The sequence below is a fragment of the Cyprinodon tularosa genome, unplaced genomic scaffold (assembly GCF_016077235.1).
Source record: "Cyprinodon tularosa strain WSP-4 unplaced genomic scaffold, ASM1607723v1 ctg279, whole genome shotgun sequence".
Taxonomy (NCBI): Eukaryota; Metazoa; Chordata; class Actinopteri; order Cyprinodontiformes; family Cyprinodontidae; genus Cyprinodon; species Cyprinodon tularosa.
In genome coordinates, this window is record NW_024038984.1 from 1,190,746 (window position 1) to 1,209,086 (window position 18,341).

The window sequence follows — 18,341 nt, forward strand, 5'->3', positions numbered from 1 at the left end:
TTGACCAGCTCCTCCCATGTATTTCTCAGCTTATTTCTCCCCTTTCTTAGGATTATTGAGACCCCACAAGGTGAGATCTTGCATGGAGCCCCAGTCTGTGGGATATTGACTGTCATGTTTAGCTTCTACCATTTTCTAATGATTGCTCCAACAGTGGAGCTTTTCTCACCAAGCTGCTTGGCTATTTCCCCATAGCCCTTTCCAGCCTTGTGGAGGTCTACAATTTTGTCTCTAGTGTCTTTGGACAGCTCTTTGGTCTTGGCCATGTTAGTAGGTGGACTCCTACTGATTTATATATAGAGTTTATATTTTTAAAATCTGAATTTACTTAATTAAATGATAAACCACAAGAGAGGGAATTTTGGGCAGATGCGTTGCATTGACAGATGCGCTTCTAAGCAGTTTAGTGAGTCAGTTAATTCAAAATGGCTCCTGTATCGGTCATATCTGCGTTCCTGGACCTACATAACAGTAAGGAAATATATTTTATACACATATTTAGCCCATGTTTATCTACCTACAAAGATTGAAATCAAATACCAGACTGCATTGTGAAAGTTGGCAAAGCATCATGGTTAAGTTATTCCAACAAGAACAACACCATGGCCGTTATACCATCAGAACTCAACAAGAAAATCACAAAATTTGTTACCAGTTGATTGATTGATGCAGAATATATACACACACATTTTTTTTCTGTCAAATTTTATTTTAATGATTAAAACCATACTAAAAGGGTTAAAATGCATCATATATAACACATTATAAAAGATAACCAAGTTGAGTGCAAGGTTAAACAGAAGATGGAGATATTGGTTATAAATGTTAAGAGATTAGTTATATTTACTAAGACAGAAAAATGAATTATTCCCCCTGTATGGTAAATTTAATGGCCCTTCTAGGAGATAACAAGCAAAGTATTTAAGTGATATTTAAGACAGGACTTTTATGACACATTGGCCTCCTGGTTGATGAGAGGGTTCAAGTCCAGTTTGGTTTTCTCCAGAGCTGCAGTCTTTGCCCTCCGTGATGGACGTACCACAGGAACAGACTCAGGGACGTTTTCTCCATCACTGTAGCCAAACACAGGTGTGTTAGAACTAAACGGTATGCATCTCTTAAAGTGAGCAAAATCGGACATGTTTCTGTCTTGTTAGAATAAATGGAACCTCACCTCTCTTCTGATGACTCGGCCCTTCTGCTTGGCCTTCTGCCCCCTTTGGCACTGGAGGCTTTCCTTTGACCTATGCAAACAAACGCTCAGGTTACCTCCCTATGCTGAGTCACCCCCTCCTCTCAGGAGCTCTAAAAATATTCCGGTGCTGTAAATAACTGAATGTACAGACACAGGATCCCAGTTACCTCTCTTAGGTCTCTTTACAGATTTTGATGGATCTTCTGTTGCAGCCTCTGCAGAGAGATGATTTGTGTTCATACATTTACAGCTCAGTTCTTTACTGACACTTTGGCTTTTAAAGTTACCTTAGCATCTTTCAGATGTACATTTATAGAAAAAAAGGTAAATAGAAACTTAAAAATGTACCATCTGCATTGACGTCTAGTGGTTGGAGGGCACTGGTATCGGGGACCTCCGCCTGCTCTTTAGAGTCCACTAGCTGATGCAACATCTTCTCCAGAGCACGGAGGCAAACCCGATCCTTTACTACCTATCAGGACCAAAAGAGAAACCATAAAACATGAGGCACTACTCCATAGCATCTTACTGTAGTTCCATCAGGTGTTGAATTTTCACCATTCTGTTTTTAATCGGTCTACCTGTACAAGCTTCTGCAGCAGTGTCGTCAGGTCCTCCCTCACCGTCTCCCCCCTACTGAGCTCCAGGTTGCTCAGAGTTTTAGCAAAGAGGCGCACTTCAGGGGCCGTAGGATCTTTGAGCATCTCCCCACACATACGCACTGCCAGGTAGTCATGGACGCACACCTCCTGAAAAGAATAGACAAACAGACTTAGCTAACCGTCAGTTAGTGTTAGATGTGCCCTGCAACAGTGGTTACATCCTTTGAAGTTACTCAGAGGGAAAGTGTTGCTTGTACTTGAAACCAACCACCTCTACTCTGAAACCACTAAAGAAAACTTATTGGACAAACAATATTAGAGTCCAACTGTGTGTAATTTAATCTAATTCCATTTCATTACATTTAACAGGAGTAAGAAAATAAATTTCACACTGCAGCCCTTTAGGCGGAAATACATTTAAAGTGGGTTTACCGTCACAGAAAGTTAGAGAGTTGCAGCCAAGTAGCAGATGTATGCATGCAAATAGTAGTACGAATTTTTCCCCACAAAGGTTACAGCAAAGTCCTGCAACAATGGACTCTGGAAAACAGTCTGTCAAGGTTAGGAAATAACTAAAACATATACAAGCTTGTGGTTAGCAAAGAAAAATGAAAATTATAATATTGATTAAAAATAGCAATTTAGATTTATGGCGTATTTTAGTAAAAAATTAGCTGTTCTGTGAGGGTCTCTCTTTTTTAAGAGGTTATTAGTGAAGAGAACACAGCAGGCAGACGGGCTGCTGCTAACCAGAAAAGACCAGAGAAGAAGCCAGCAGGCTCGGGGGATCTTTGGGAGAGCTGCGTAGTCATGCATGCCACAAATCGGGCTGTGATGAAAGAGGGGCAGAAAGAAAGCAGTGCTAGAAGAAGCCTTAAGAGGGAAATCTTGAAAGCAGTTCACCACAATATAAAGAAACAATATGTGGAAGAAGTGGCTCTGATCAGAGAACATTTGAAATGTTTGACCTACATGTAAAGCACCACGTGGGACAGATTTAGGGCTGCAACAACGAATCGATAAAATCGATAAAAGTCGACTTTTAAAAGCGTTGGCAACGAATTTCATCATCGATTAGTTGTGTCGCGCGATTATTGCGTCATCCGCTGCGCCGTCATCACTGCCTCTTGACTGAAAGAGGAAGGAAAAAAAATACGGCAGAGCGAGTCAGCGCCGCAGGAGCAGTGTTGCCAACTCCGCGACTTTTCAGACCCCTCCAGTGACTATTTTTCAAAAAAGCGACTAGCGACAAATCTGGCGACTTTTTTCGGTGTCACTGGTGGCTTTTGGAGACTCTTACGTGAAAGCATGTATCATTCCTACTCTGCCGTGGGGCGCCTCCCCCACCCCAACCGCGTTTTCCCGCAGGAGTCCCTCTCAGTCAGAGCCTCAGCGTCCAGACTGCAAATGAAGCGCGCATGCACCGGGATTGACGGCGCAAATTGATCACAATAATTAAAATAGCCTGTGCTTTGTAAAGTGAAAAAAGTGATAACATGCAACTTTTTTCAAAAGAAATTAACATGGCACGGAACCACCATGTTTGTTTGGTTTTAAAGTGGGGAAACGTTACGTTAGTTTCTCAGGTAGCTCATCTGATGCTTTCCTTATCTTGTTAGTAGGTTACAGACAGTGATAAGGTTGGCTACTTATTTTACTTTAAATTTCATTTGAACTAGCTTAAGCAGCGTTTACATTTACTTTATAAATAAATTAACTTGCAAATTATGAGGGCAAGACTTTTAAAGTTTAAATCTGGCAAAGATAAAGTAAAGATGATCCTGCAATTTATAGAAGTAAAGCAGAATAAAATCCAGCAAGATCAGTAATATGTCAATTAATTATCTGCCACATTCCCATGTAAATATCTGTCTTTGGAGGATGTGTTTTTTAGCACCCCTAGTTCTCTCATTTTTATTCCAAATACAATTTATAATTTGAATCACAGGCTATTTTTATCTCTATGGTTCAGTATTTTCTCAAGTAGCAACTTTAACTGCTGTACTTTCCTGTCTTAAAAGGCAGAACTCTTCTAGTCTAAAAAAAACTCATTTTTTGAAATGGGGGGGCCTATTGTTTGAACCCCTTAGAGGCTTTTAAAAACAAAAATGTCTTTTTTTGTGCTTTATGAAACAAAGTAGCCTATATTTTGTGGATGTACATCTACATTTCTCATGTAAGTTTGCGTAGTTTTAACACAAACATTTATTTTTCATATTGCACCAGTACAGTTAATGAGCAACCTGTACTTGTGTGCTTGTTTGTTCTGTCTATAATGTTTATTTTGGAATAAAGAGGTTAATATAAAAAATATTTTTTGTCCGATTCATCGATTAATCGAAAAAATAATCGTCCGATTCATCGATTTTTAAAATAATCGTTAGTTGCAGCCCTAGACAGATTGAAAACAAACATGGTGTTGGATGCATCATGATGAGGGGATGCATAAAGAGAACTATAGACTACATTTTCTCTTTAGACATGCTATGCTGCACCAAACCTAAATAAAAAGGAAACAGAAGAAATCCATATGGCACTTTAATAGAATCTGTGTTGTTGTTGTTGTTTACCTCTGTGTTGTCTGACGGTTTAATGAGGGCGCTGGGACGGGTCAGCTCAACCAGGAGCTCGACCACATTGCTAACATCCACCTCAGCGAGTGGAGAAGTCACCGGGGCATTCAGCAGAGTTCTAACTGTTGGCAGGAAACTCTCCTCCACAATTTCTTGGTGGGCTCTGTGACACAGACATCAGCTGCTGATTAATCACGTCGCAGTCATGTTATCATCACTATGAATGCGGCGTCTGGGAGACCTGCTCTCGCGGGCGTAGAGCTGGAAGAAAACCCCAAGGCAGTGACGTAAGCGAACGTCATCCTCAGTAACAGGATTGTACCACAGCAGCACCAGGCGTGAAAGCAACTTTGCGCTGGAGATCCGGCCGGTGTACATCAGTTTAGCCAGACCCTCGGCCGTCTCTGTCCGCAGGTCAGACACCTGGAAACAATATGAGAGGAAAATAGATTCAAGTCCTCTAGAAAGTGAGACAAACTTTTTTTTCTTTCTCCGATGTATGAACTAATGAACCTCCCCACCTCACTGTCCAGGAACTCTGAAAGCATCACCAGTATGCTCTGAGCGGTGTCTTCTGGAATGTCTGCCCTGTCTTCAGCCGTCGCCGCGTCACCCTCCAGCTTGTCAGGCGACTGGGCGGGTTGGACGGTCTGAGTGGAAGCCGTTTCGGAGAGCAGCTGGAAACCGAACAGCAGCAGCAGATCAATTATTGCTCGCAGAGCACTGATGCGGATCTTCACCTCATCCAGCTGGGCGATCTGGAGGAAAAAGAAAATATGACTGTTATTATTTTACCAGTAAAAAACCCGGCATGTAAGCTAGCTCTTAACTTTAAGTATTCACACCCCTTAAATTTTAGATTTTCTTTTTCCCCTTCAAAACAAAATATAAAGTGACATGTTAATGCAACAACACAAAAGAAGAACCACTTTGGGTTAACCTATAACCTATAGCATAAACACCAATAAAAGCAGTTGTGTTTACAGTGAAACAATGTTAGAATTTTCATTGTATGGATCATGGTTTACTTCTAGAAAAATATGCATTACTTGTTAATCTTCTTAAGTTAAGCTGCAACTGAACCAACGACTTACGCTAAGATATATAAACGTCATAAAAGAATAAAGCTGCTTTGGTTCACCTGTAGCAGGAGCACCATGTGGGTTTTGGCCAGCTCCCTGCTGTGCAGCGTGCAGGTTCCCAGACACACCACGGCCATGTTTCGAACAGCAGGGTGAGCGCTGGCTATTGAAGGGAGGATCTAACCAGGACAAAGACAGGAAACATGACACAAGGCACATCTCTCTATATCCACAAGGAATTAATACAGTATTAATCAAGTACATGTGTCTGAATTAATTCTTCTGTTTTGACAGATATTAATGCAAAGGAGAAAAAAAAAAATCTCTTTCTATTTTTGATCCATGTATTTCAGGTTCTGTCTTCCTTGAAGATGAGATATTTTTAAAACAGTCTTAGATGCTATTTTTAAGATCTGTTCACAACCCATCAGACAATTAGCATTTCCAGCTTTAACGTACACCTTCTTCCAAATCCAAAAGCCTAATCATTAATAAGTTTAGAAACTTAACATGCATTTAAGCCTTCTACAGTTTGAATAGTCATTTTCTGCAGGGATTTCTTTTTATAGCCCCTCTGCTGCCTAAAGCGATCCGAGTCAGACCCTCTGTAGCTTGCAGGGACAAGAGAGGGAGGGAGGATTTGGAAGGACAGGCAAGATACCACCAAGGACGTAAGGAGGTACAAGAAAACAGGCAGAGACAGAAGGAGAGACAAAATAAGGAATGAGGGAAGATGAAAGAGAAAACTGGGGGAAAAATGGCACGTGTGGAGATAAGAATGACACACTGTAAGAGAAAGGAGGATGCAGGGTAAGATGTTAAAGGAACAGCAAAGAAATAAATGAAGACAATGGAGGTATGGAAAGAAGAAAAGACAGAAAAGGACGGAGGAAACGATAGGACACAGGAAAGATGGGCTAGAAGGACACAATATTCGGAACATAATTATTGGAAATTGAAGCCTAGAAATACAACTTTTTTCAATTTTGTTATTTTTCCCCCCATACTTCTAAAAAAAATAGAGAATCATTTAGTTAAACCGCAGGCTGTCACATAGTGCTTTCTAAACCCAGGTCAAACTGTAGAGGAGTTTCTAAACACCATTCATGCATGAAGGCATAAAGAGAGCAATCTGGTTACCAGTGAGGACATCAGGGCGCTGATAGTTGGACCAGTTCGGGTTTTCATGTTCATCTGCTTCAGAAGCTCAGCACACATTGTCAGACACCTCAGGAGAGTCTCTGGGTCATTCTATCACAAAACATCAGATTAGGTGTTTGCATTAACTACTGATAAACCACTAAATCGTCTCATGCCCTCTAGCACCTTCTCAGCGTGAACTTCTTTGTCGACCGGCTGGTTGCTTTCTGAGATCTCTTCAAGGACCTGGTTTCTTTGTTCCTCTAGAGCCACGATGGAATCCTTCAGCTCTGCTGCTCGGCTGAAGTCCTGGGCAGCGATGCAATCCTCTAGAGCCTGTTTGGCCTCCATGATGCAAACCTTTACCTCTGCAAGCTAGAGGGGACCATGAGAGAGGAAACAAAATAGAAAGAGAGGAGTCATTCATTTGCTGGAGTGCACAGTAGAAGACTGACAGGGCCTCCGCTATCAGGGAAAAACCATCTAAAGACTGCAGGAAATATTTGGTTAGCAAACCTGATCTAACTCTTGTCATCATCTAGTAGAGTAAATATGGAAACCACAGCATCAGATGGTATTAAAGAATTAAACAAATAACAGTAAATTTATAATCACTGAATGATTTTTATAACTTAAATAATTTTTATCTTGTTTCAAATATGTTATTTGGGTTGTCTTTACTATAGAAACTCTCCCACCTTGACCTGCTGCCGACGGCTCTTCTTCTCATCCACCGGCTGACTGGCCTCCATGATGGGCTCTCTCACATCTGAAATGATCTCTGCCACCTGTTAAAGAAAGCCAACTGCATTAAAATGAGTCAGGCAGGAGATTAAGCAAAAGCTAGACTGAGGATTGGGTTCTTGTTTCTGTCAAAACAAGATTTTGTTTTGGTTATGGAAGTAGGAACCTTCTTTTCTTGACAAGAATCCTGGCTTATTGAGAATCATCACTGTATAAAATAAAAAATAAAAAACGTGATTTACAGCCTGGATGCGTCTTTGGTCGTCTGGGATGAGAGCGAGGAGTTTCTCAGTGAGGAGAGACACCAGGGAGGAGGGGGTCTGTGGGAGAGCCAGCATCCCCTGCAGAACAGCCAGCACGCGCTTCCTAGAGACACGGATCCGTTAGTCCAACATATGTTGGTACGGAGGTCAAGTCTGGATATAAAATATAGGTCTGCATACAAGAATTGAGTTTCTATACATTTGTACAGTTTGATCTCAATATTCCACCGTTTCCACAGTAATTTGAATGAACAGATTGATAGAGGAACCATGCAGATTGCAGATGCATCTACACCTTCCTGATGCTAATTTACCTGCCGCCCTCCTCGTTGGTATCAAGACACCCAATGAGATGGATGAGCTGCTGGGAGATGAACTCTTTGGTCATGACGAGCTCCAGCTGGCTGAAGTCGGCCCTCTGCTCCTCTGTGAGCACCGGCACTTCCTTCAGGTAACTAAATGAGACAAAGAGTCAGTCCCCTCCAGCAGTAGCGTAGCGCCCTACCCTTACTGCCTACACACACATCAGCCGTAAGCAAGCCAAAATAAGTTGCATTATGCAAGTTGAAATATAACGCTTGTTTGGCAGCAAAAACATAAAAAAAACACTTAATATAAGGCAAGTAAAGCCCAAACGAGATAAGTAAGACACAATACTCAAGCTTCTGTTAGCCACACAATTACATACACAACGGTTCCCTCTGAAAAAACTGCCTTCGGATACCTGTGGTTACAACATCGTTGTTATGGCAATGCTGGTTTTCGGAATCACATTACCACAGAGTAGATAGAAAATATCAGTGGGGAAAAATAAGTTATAAACCATGGAAAAATCCCCTGGGTTTTACTTTGATAACTGGAACTGCACCCAAATCTGAATCAAATGAAAAATATGTAGGTATTGATCAGATCAATTTGATTAGGATTTATTGATTTCTCCACTGGTGGACATCAGCTGTTTTTAATATTTGCAAAATATATTGCATTTACAATTGGGATAAGAGAATATTAAGTTAAGCTAAAGACACAAGAATAGTTACATTAAAATCAGTTCCTGGAAGAGGATTGTGGTCATAGTGAGAGAGAGAAAAAAATGTTGACCTTTTTTTTTATTCTTACTGTATTCCCAAGATTCTGAGTTTTTTTTCTCAAAAGTTAAAATCCTGAAATTATTGTAGATTTTACTGATCTTAACCGTAAGATTAAAAAAGGTACGCCTTATAGGCCCCTCCCTACAGCAGCGTCTGCCTTGAACATCAGGCTAGTAGCAGCGCTGCTGATGACAAGCGATAAACAGCTCTGGCAGATTCACTGGTAGCAGTGAAACATCAATAATATGATTAAAACTGACGCACAGCTGCAGCACAGCAGCAATATTGGGCTGTAACAACAGAACATGCTGTGCAGAGGAGGAGTGTGAGCAGTGTGTAAACGAGCGTGATTAACACTGCTGAGAAATTCCCCCAGGCTCTGATTGGCTGCTTCTGAATAGGTGCGCTGGGTTGAGAAGCCAGAGGAGCTTGATTTTTTTTTTTATAGAATATCTGTCTCATGTTTACAGGTGGGTATTTATCATATCCTTTATCATTGTGATAAATTTCTAGTCATGATATCAATTTTGATTATTTGTCTAAGCAATAAATTTCAGTTAGTGGTAATAAAAAAAATTGGAGAATTTTACTTTTTATACTTCTCATCTTTACTTTTACCCCCCCCATTGATAAATTTGAAGAATATGATTAAATATGGTTACTATGTAACGGTGTCCTGAAGAAGCCTATGCTACCTGTAAGATTTGTATTTTCTGTTTTTTTCCCCCAGAGTAGCGTCTGTGATTGTGAGGCTCTGATCGCTCAGCAGTTACTTAAGAACGATTTCAAAGAATGATGAAGAGTTTTTTATTGTCAATTTAATTGTCATCACAATTGAAACACTATCAATTCTTATCACAATATTGTGATAAGATTTTAAGGTGATATCGACGCCTACTCATGTTCTACTGCCAGGACATAGTTACAGTTTCCCCAAATAAAAAGGCCTTAAAATGCTTTCGCCCCCCCACTATGGCCCCAGTCCTATTCCATACATGTGTAGATATGCTTCCATTTGCCTAATGCCTATACATTTCCTATTATATAATCCTGGGAATCCAACCTGGTGCAAGGATTTGCAAATTAGCTACAGCTTTTAACTTGTATATTTATGAAGCAATGGTAATGCACTGGTCCCTTTAATAAAGAAATACACTGAGTTTTTCTTTTCAATAAATGCAATAATAAATAAATATATCATTGCTTGCACCTTCGTAAATAGCCTAATATCAGCAACCCTTTTTCTCTGGTACATTTATTTTTATGGGGGAAAAAAACAAGTTATTGGGTAACCAACTAGCTAATAACCAGTTGATAACTAATAATTAAAGCACTTACCCACTGAGGTAGTCTGCATAGGTCGCAGCATCTGGTAACACTTGTTCAAGAGCCTCCTCCCCTTCATCTCCTTTGCCCTTCAGAAACTCACACAGAGCTCTCCAGTACAGCATCGTTTCACAAGTTATAGAGTCCAGAGGGATCACCTTCCTGAGGGGAAATGCAGACACACTTTACGTCAATTATCAGATGTTCATATAGCTACATGTGAAAGAGAAGCCTACCTGTTGTCAAGCTGTCCCTTGTTCTGTAGCAGCTCCTCCATTGGCTTGTTTTTAAAAATGGCCTTCAGGGTTTCCATAGCTGTCTCTGCACAGTTTTCCACATCCAGACGATGGAGCAGTTCGATCATGTTTCCATCCAGGCGAAGAAGCCAGGCCGGCAGCAGCCGATTGCAAACTACTTCTCTGACCGACTCTTTAAAACACACAGTGTCAAAACATTGATTGTAAGTTAATACCTACTGGTAATCCACAAAACATCTGGAGAGGTACAGAATAACCTCATGTTATTATGCAAACAGTGACAAAAGGATCACTGTCCAGTAGGACAAGTAGGTTGGAGCTTCTTTAAAAAGATGCAAAACCCCGGCTGACCATCGGCCAGATTTTTGAGAATTGGTCCTGATTTAAGGAGGTGAAGGAGCTCAAAGCGATGTTGAGGTTTCTGTTTTATTTCTGAATTGACAAGTTAAAAGTTTGCTTTGGTTTGCATTAGCAACAGTGGACCTGGAAACTGAACGGTACATAAGGAGAGTGGGGGAGCAGAAGTTAGCTGCTTAATGAAAAAATTTTATCTCAGCAGAAACTTTCACCTAAAGCATTTAAACACTGACAAAATTGATTGCAGGGATTTATCAAGGATTTTAAATCCTTTCAGCGTCACAATGGCTTTAAAGAGAAGATTAGATTGTAATTTGTTCCTAGTAGTGGCTCCTGAAAAATGAAAATCTATTCATGCTATTTGGTGTTTTCTTTTATCTCTCTCTCTCTGTCAGTTGTTGTTGTTTTTTGGTTTATCAAGTTTGAATTAAGACGTATGGTGACCATTATTGATGTAGAAAAAGGCTTTACAAATAAGGTACTGGTTGGTTATAAGTAAATTATGCATTCAATGCATGTGAACACATTGAAATAATAAATATATTATTTTGTGAAGGTTAAAACAGTCAAAAGAACTGAACCTTGTATTTTTCTTTAACAGGAATATGTCAGAGCACTCAGTCCAAGGTCCAGGATGGCTCTTGTCTTTTTTTTTTTTTTTTTTTTTTTTTTTTTTTTTTTTTTTTTTTTTTTTTTTTTTTAAGGGCCATCTCTTTTAGAGAGATTGAACAAAATATTTTTTTTCCTTTTAAGTAGGATGTTTTTTTTTCTAATGGTTATCAGTGTGGTATTCAACCAACTCTTCTTTTTTCTAGGCTTCGAGAAGGAGGGCCATGCATAACCAAGAAGTTCAGCCCAATTAAATACAACAAACAATTTCAATAAAATTTAGTCGCATTATTATTATCTTGTATCTCATACTGCAAACAAATTGCCAGTGAATTTTTCATAAAGACACGGCTGATCAACCAAGAGAGGCAAAGCTGAGAGAAACGGACCGAGCTTAGAACAAACTGGCTCAAGAAATGTAAACGGGGTCTGATCCACCTGCAGGTACTCCACCCAGGCCTGTAATAAGGCCTTCCAGAGTTTGACCCAATTCCATTCATGTTTTCAAACATTCCCAAGCACTCTACAAGGCAGGACGATATAACTAAGGGCTGACACATTTAATCGGATTAATTGTGATTAATCAACTATTGAAATAATCGCCAACTAATTTAGTAATCGATTAACCGTTAACTCTATAACTGGTGTATAGAGACTTTAAAAGATGCCTTAATTAGTAATTATACCAAAATTCTAATTTACAAATTAATTGATTTGCTAAATAATCATTAGTTGCAGGCCAAGATATGACATAAAAAATCTAATCTCCAATTATTTCAACAAATCGATTTTTTTTTTTTTTTAATCACTTAAGTTTCAAAATTAAATAAAAATGACATTTAGTGCTTTCATAAACTAGCGCTGTTTTTGATGGACCTCTCTGGGAGGCAACTTTAATTTGAGGGGGCAACAAAATTCAAGCAGTGAAACAAAAAAGTTTCATAGTATTAAAAAATAAAATGCAACAAACCAAAAATTAGGATTAGTTAAAAAAAAAATCTGACTTTCCAGACATTAAATCTTGATCTAAAAAAAACAACAAATTAATTAATTTGATCAATTACACATTTTCTGTTGATAATGATCATGTGTCTAATAATGATTTATTCAATATTGTTTTGTTGCGCAGCCCTACTTTTAAGTATTTTATGCACCAAGTAGTCATAGTAGTGTAATTACAAATACATTTTTGATTGGAGAATTTATCATCAGCCAGATAGATTTTTAATAAATGTAAAAAGGATCAAAAGACACTGTATCTAATCAAGATTGGGTGTAACATTAATATGCACTGATGCATCGTTTTAACACTTTTCCTGAGTCATAATCATGTTGTGTTCAGTGAAGGTGTTCTTCTGTAACTGAAATATTAAAACCAGGAAAGTTAAAACATTACCTGAGGTGTCGTGGAGACCTTGCTGCAGGAGAAGAACTCTCTGTGCGATGGTGAGAGCTTTAATGTGGACCTTGTCAGCAAGAACCTTGAGTCAAAATGAGGAAAACAGCAACATAGAAATAAGAGAAGCCTAAATTTCTTAGTATTTAAGCAAGACTCACATGTATGCATATTGTAATTGACCGCCTTAAGGGCTACCTGATAGGCTAGCTTGCGGACATTCTCTTTAATGTCTCGAGTGCGTTTGAGAACTTTAGGCAGGGTCCGCGGAGACATTGCAATGCAGGAAAGAACGGCGCGTCGCACCTCTGCGTTACTATCGTTTTCCAGAATTAACATATAAGCTGAAAAAAAAAAAAAAACAACAACAAAACAAAACAGGAGAATGTTAAAGATTGTTTAACAAAAAACCATAAGTTTAAGATGACTATAAAACATACTATTAATTTAGCTACAAAATTTCTTACAAAAACAGAAATATGACCTCTAATATTTACAGGATTTTAAAGTAAACAGTTAAAAATATACATGAACAAACCATTGATGGTGGGACAGTCAGGATCTCTTGGCTGCTGAAGGCGGGTCATAGCTAAAGCAGCCTGGATCCTCACATTGGGGAACTTGTCTGTGACACGGACCAACATGGCTTGGTGGATGCGATCAAAAAGATCGTCGTCGATCTGGGCATTTTCTGCCATGCTGCCGAGCAGCTTGTTGACCAACTGGCACGCCCTGAAACGCACCGCGTGATTGTTGGCTTTGTGAGACTGAAGAGAGAAGAGAAAAAGTAAAAACAGCTTGTGACAAAGAGGGCAATACTATAGGTTTCACCCATCACATCAGTTTGGCAGTACAGGCGATTCAACTATTAAGGTTTATTTAGATATCCAGGTGGAGGAGCTTTTGTACAAAAAGGATTAAATCCATAAATGTAAAAGCAATTTAAAATCCTCACATCCTGTCTGGAAGTTGCATCCATAAGCACTTGGATCCGAACACCTGTAGGTTAAAATGTAAGTGCGCTATATAGGTAATGTTTCAACATAGAAATGCTCAAACGTAGGCATGAGAAGCCATAGACCCCCCCCCCGAAACTTTATCAGGATCTTGAATCAGGAAGGTATAGTAGAAATGGGAATTTAAATAAAACATCTGATGAGGCTAAATTGTACTCCTGGGCAGCAAGCATACATCTTAAGTATTTGGGGGTGGAACAGAGTTAAACATATTCCCATAAATAAATAGTTGGACAGGCTTGCTGTGAGCAGATGAACACAACAGTAATCCATGGGGTTGGTCATCTGTATGAAGGTACCTGGTTGTTTTTTTTTTGGCATAATTACTGTGTTTAGCTTGAATAAAAATAGTTTGTATTGACTAGTTCATTTAAAAACAAGTTTAAGATTTTCACCCCAGTTTATATACTTTTCATTCTGCTTTAAAGTCGGCTTTAAGGTCATTTTTTTTCATTACTACCTTAAAAAACCTTTACTGAATGGATTTATACATTTCTTTCCTGTTGTCTTTGTCTGAAGGTTTGAAAATCTGGTCAAATATTTCATCAAATGCCTCAAATATAACATGCTTCTCTTTGTCGCTGTCAATAAATATTCCATGTTTGTCTCTGCCGGATATGCAGATCCATCCATGAATCGGGACATTATACAAGGTGCAAGATGTAGTGGATTGCACTCGAACTCTTTCATTCCAGGGCCCTGCCCCCAAAAAAACCAGTCAGGTAGGGTCGTCCTATGACAAGGAAATCCATATGACCCCATACATATTCCAGCTCCTGCCCCCCACACAATCAAGCCCTCAAAAGTCCACCATAAATTGTGAAATATCACAGGAGATGACATGGAAGCTAATATTTATATACCTCTAAGAGAAAGTTGAAGATGAAACTGAGGAATGGATGATCGTCCTCATCTTCTTCCTCTTCTTCTTCTTGTTGCTGCTCATCTTCTGCATTGGGTGGAGGCTGGAAACTTGTGGCAAACTTGGCCACAAACTCGATCACATTTTCAACAGCAGGCTCCCGTTTGTACACTATCATGACATACTTTAGGTAATGGACAAACTCCTCATGGAACAGCGTCTTGTCCTCCAGCTACAAGAGCAAACAATGTGTTAGTAACAGCTGGGGGAGAGGAAAACAAGAGTAAAAACAACTACAAAAACACTTAAAAGTCGTAGGGAAGTGGCTGTTCCAACGGTTGCATCTCTGAATTCTCCCAAGTGGTGCCCGAGTTTACACGAGGGTGGGTTTGTTGTGGAGGAAGTTTCACAAGCAAATTTGGTTGTGGCTGTTTCCTCTGAAGTATCTAGCTAACCAGTTAGCATCTTAGTGCTAGTAGGTTCCCAATGGGAAATTACATTGGGAACCTACTAGCACTTAGAAACGACACTGTCAAGGAACGCTATAGACAGCAGAAACATGCAAGAGGGGGAGGGTTTTGTGTTGGAGGTCATGAATGAGTCTCCTCCGTCATACATTTTTTATTTAGAGGATGAAAGCGCTGACGAAGATGTTGTGGAAGAGGACGCCAGGGCGGCAGAAGCTTGGTTTGGTGTAGAAGGCTTACAGTCGTACATGTTTGAGCCCTTGCCTTGCAGCGCTGCCAGTTCTGTTAGCTCTACGCCTGCTGAAGACACAGACGTCCATCCCCGCGAACACTGGGACGGAACTCAATGGTAAAGGAAATTATTCTAATTTCTTATTTCAACCATTGCAGATATTAGCTGCGACACATGAATCAAGATGCTATGACCGGAAACATTTGATTGACAGATGACCATTGATATATGATCAAAGGTGTCAAGTAACAAAGTACAAAGACTTAGTTACTGTACTTAAGTACACTTTTTAGGTATCTATACTTTACTCCATTACTTATTTTTCCTCCTACTTCTGACTTCTACTTATTTCATTTTCACACAAGTATCTGTACTTTATATTCCTTAATTTTTTAAACAAACTTTACACAATACTCTTGGCTTCGGTTTAATAAATATTAATTTCACGTCATGTGTGCCATCCAATGCTGATCATTAGTGCCATCCACACCTAATTAAAACTAGTGTGATTGGATGAGTCATATTATGCAAACACTCAAGCAGGTGTTCTTCAAATTGCAAACATGAATTGTCTATGCCATGCTACAATGTTGGATTTAGAGAAAGATGTTGAAATGTCTGAAAGGTCGGACACAGGCGAGAGCGTATCGGGAGATGGAGTCAGAGACCAACAAAACCTCCCTCATCCTTGGCCCTATCTCAAAGAATTTTTCAAAATAGTTGAAAAATTAAGCTTTCAATTCATATAGTGGCATCTGGCTGTTTTTTGTTTTTAAGGTTACTTTATACCTGTATACTTTAGGTAGTTTTTGGAGCACATAATTTTTCACTTTTACTTAAGTAAAGAGGTCAAGTTGATACTTCAACTTTTAACAGAGTGTTCTTAAACTGCAGTATCTATACTTCTGTATATGATTGGCTGAATTTAGGTGTACAAGCTGACGTATTACTAACTGGCGTGCATAAAAAACGAAAAAACAAAACAGATTTTAAGACAGGTTTTTTTTTTTAAATAGAAAATTTCTAACTTCTAGTACCATACGATCTGATAAAGGGTACATTTATATGCATGTTTAAGCCAGAATGATTTGAAAATATGACATCCCTAAAACTTTAAATTCTTTATCAAATTAAAAAAAAAAGTATTAATACATAATAAAGAACAAAAAAAATGATTTTGCAGCAAAATAAATATTTGAGGGGTGTTTTTCAGCCTCTTATAGGAGCTATTTAGGGATTCCTTCTATGTAGCTCCATTTATCTTCTCATTTGATCAGCTTTTCTGTCCCTACATAAAAAAAAAACACCTACAGCCTTCTGCTGCAACGTTTCATGTTGGTGAAGGTGATTTCATGGAGATAAGCAATTTTGGTTTCCCCCACAAAAAACATTTAGTAAACAGGACCTAAGATTAAGGATCTGAATTTTAAATAAACCATATATCGAGGTTCGCATAATATTTTAGAGGAGCTTTGAAGCTCCTCCAGTGTTAGCGTGATTTCTTTCATTTCATCACTGATAATGCCTCTGAACAGCAGCCCTGTCAGATGAGCAACTATCATAAAGAACAGTTTTGATGATATTGCTGTCTGTTAACAGTGATGATCATCAGCTAGCTTCATCTTCACCTTGTTGTAGCGGCTCTTCAGGCTAGCCACCAGCTTCGCCTTGTTGTTGTGTCCCTTTTGAGCTCGCTGAAACGCCTCCTTTAGCTCTATCTCAGTGTCCGCAGTCATCTTGCCCGAAAAAAAAACAAGAAATATAAATATACACAAAAAACAGCAGCCCTCGCTTCTTTAGGTTATTTCTTTACAGCAGCAGATACGTTCAAAACAAAACGAACAACAAAACAAGCCCTTCAGGACAAGCGGAACATAATATAATGAAATACAATTTATAAACTTGCTTAAACGTGATTGGTATTATACATATATACCAGAGAAAAAACACAATTTATGTTTAATTTACCTTGTTCTGAACTTCCTAGTCGTAAAACTACCGCCTGTTTTTAAATTTAACCGTAGGAGGCGAGTTTCCTTTTTATCTGCAGCCTTTGGGGGCTTTACCGCCACCTGCTGGATGGGAGGGAATTACAGCAAGACAAACTGAGCTGAAGAATAACAATATGTAGTCAATCAGAATCAGAATCACAATTACTTTATTAATCCCTTGCGGGAAATTATTTTCTTGTAGTGCAACCGTTTACAGAAGTACAATAGAACAAAATATAATATAATAAGAAAGAATAAAATAAAAAAAAATTGTGGAATTACAACACACATAGTAAAATTACACCCTTCCCATATAAAAACTATGAAATATCATATAGGAATAAAACAAGATAAGTTACCTCTTACCATAGTTACCTCCATCATATTTAACTATTTGCAGACTAGTTTCTGGTCTTTATGTCCTTTCACCTTCTCATCAGTTTAGAATCGGCTATTTTAATGTTTTTATTGGGAAATCTTCCCTCTGTATCATTGATTTTCAAGGCTTTCACAAAACATCTTTGGGCACTATAAATTTGAAGCCTGCAATTTAGTTGAAGTGGAAAATGAATTGGAAGTACATGTGGCTCCCTTTACTATCTCTTGCAGGGCTTAAATACTACCCACACATGCAAGATCTGTAGTGTATTTATACAATAAATGTCAGATGTAGAGGAAAAGTAAGAATAGCAGTGTACAGATAAACTTAAATCTCTGACCATAAACACTTTAAAATCTTGAATAAAAGCAGCCACTAATGTTTTATTATGCGATCTGTATCTACAGTATTTACAAAATATTGTTTATAAACATGTATGATATATGCACATGTGTATTTCGAAGGGTCACTTATTACTTTGCTTTGATTCTTGCATTCCAGAAAAAATATGCTATTTGTAGTCAATAACAAAATGAAAATATTAGTCTTTTTGTGTTTAATATTCAGTGGTTTTACATATATTATAATATTCAGGTGCATATTCTAAAGCTTCCTGTATAAAATAAAATTCCTGTACCACACTAATGTCTATTATAATTCATATTATTCCATAGGCAAAAAAAAAATAAAAATTTGCAATATTTTCCAGTACATATTATATTTTAAATACAAAATAATAGCAAATATATACATCTAGCA

At 38.6% G+C, this 18,341-nt stretch overlaps 1 protein-coding gene across 2 annotated transcripts; it reads right to left on the reverse strand.

The window, feature by feature from the left end:
• Nucleotides 1-697: 697 nt before the first annotated feature.
• Nucleotides 698-17,279, reverse strand: ncapg (non-SMC condensin I complex, subunit G). Of its 2 annotated transcripts, XM_038290327.1 has the most exons (22): nucleotides 17,181-17,279; nucleotides 16,841-16,948; nucleotides 14,515-14,745; nucleotides 13,174-13,402; nucleotides 12,834-12,979; nucleotides 12,636-12,720; nucleotides 10,253-10,445; nucleotides 10,029-10,178; nucleotides 7,914-8,054; nucleotides 7,579-7,702; nucleotides 7,291-7,380; nucleotides 6,779-6,967; nucleotides 6,593-6,703; nucleotides 5,512-5,631; nucleotides 4,892-5,128; nucleotides 4,612-4,793; nucleotides 4,368-4,533; nucleotides 1,777-1,944; nucleotides 1,544-1,667; nucleotides 1,363-1,410; nucleotides 1,175-1,244; nucleotides 947-1,073 (listed from the first exon to the last, which is right to left on the reverse strand). In XM_038290327.1, the coding sequence occupies exons 2-22, from the start codon at nucleotides 16,946-16,948 to the stop codon at nucleotides 947-949; spliced, it is 3,039 nt and encodes a 1,012-aa protein (XP_038146255.1). In that variant the 5' UTR covers nucleotides 17,181-17,279. The 2 variants fall into 2 exon arrangements, with proteins under 2 accessions (XP_038146256.1, XP_038146255.1); XM_038290328.1 differs by lacking the exon at nucleotides 17,181-17,279 and having other exon boundaries at nucleotides 698-1,073.
• Nucleotides 17,280-18,341: the final 1,062 nt, after the last annotated feature.

Coding starts and splice junctions, on each gene's coding strand:
- ncapg (XM_038290328.1), bottom strand. CDS start 16,948: ATGACTGCGGACACTGAGATAGAGCTAAAGGAGGCGTTTCAGCGAGCT. Junction 13,403..14,514: donor TCTTCAACTTTCTCTTAGAG/GTATATAAATAT, acceptor TTCTCTCTTCAG/TCTCACAAAGCCAACAATCA. Junction 4,794..4,891: donor CAGAGTTCCTGGACAGTGAG/GTGGGGAGGTTC, acceptor TATTGTTTCCAG/GTGTCTGACCTGCGGACAGA.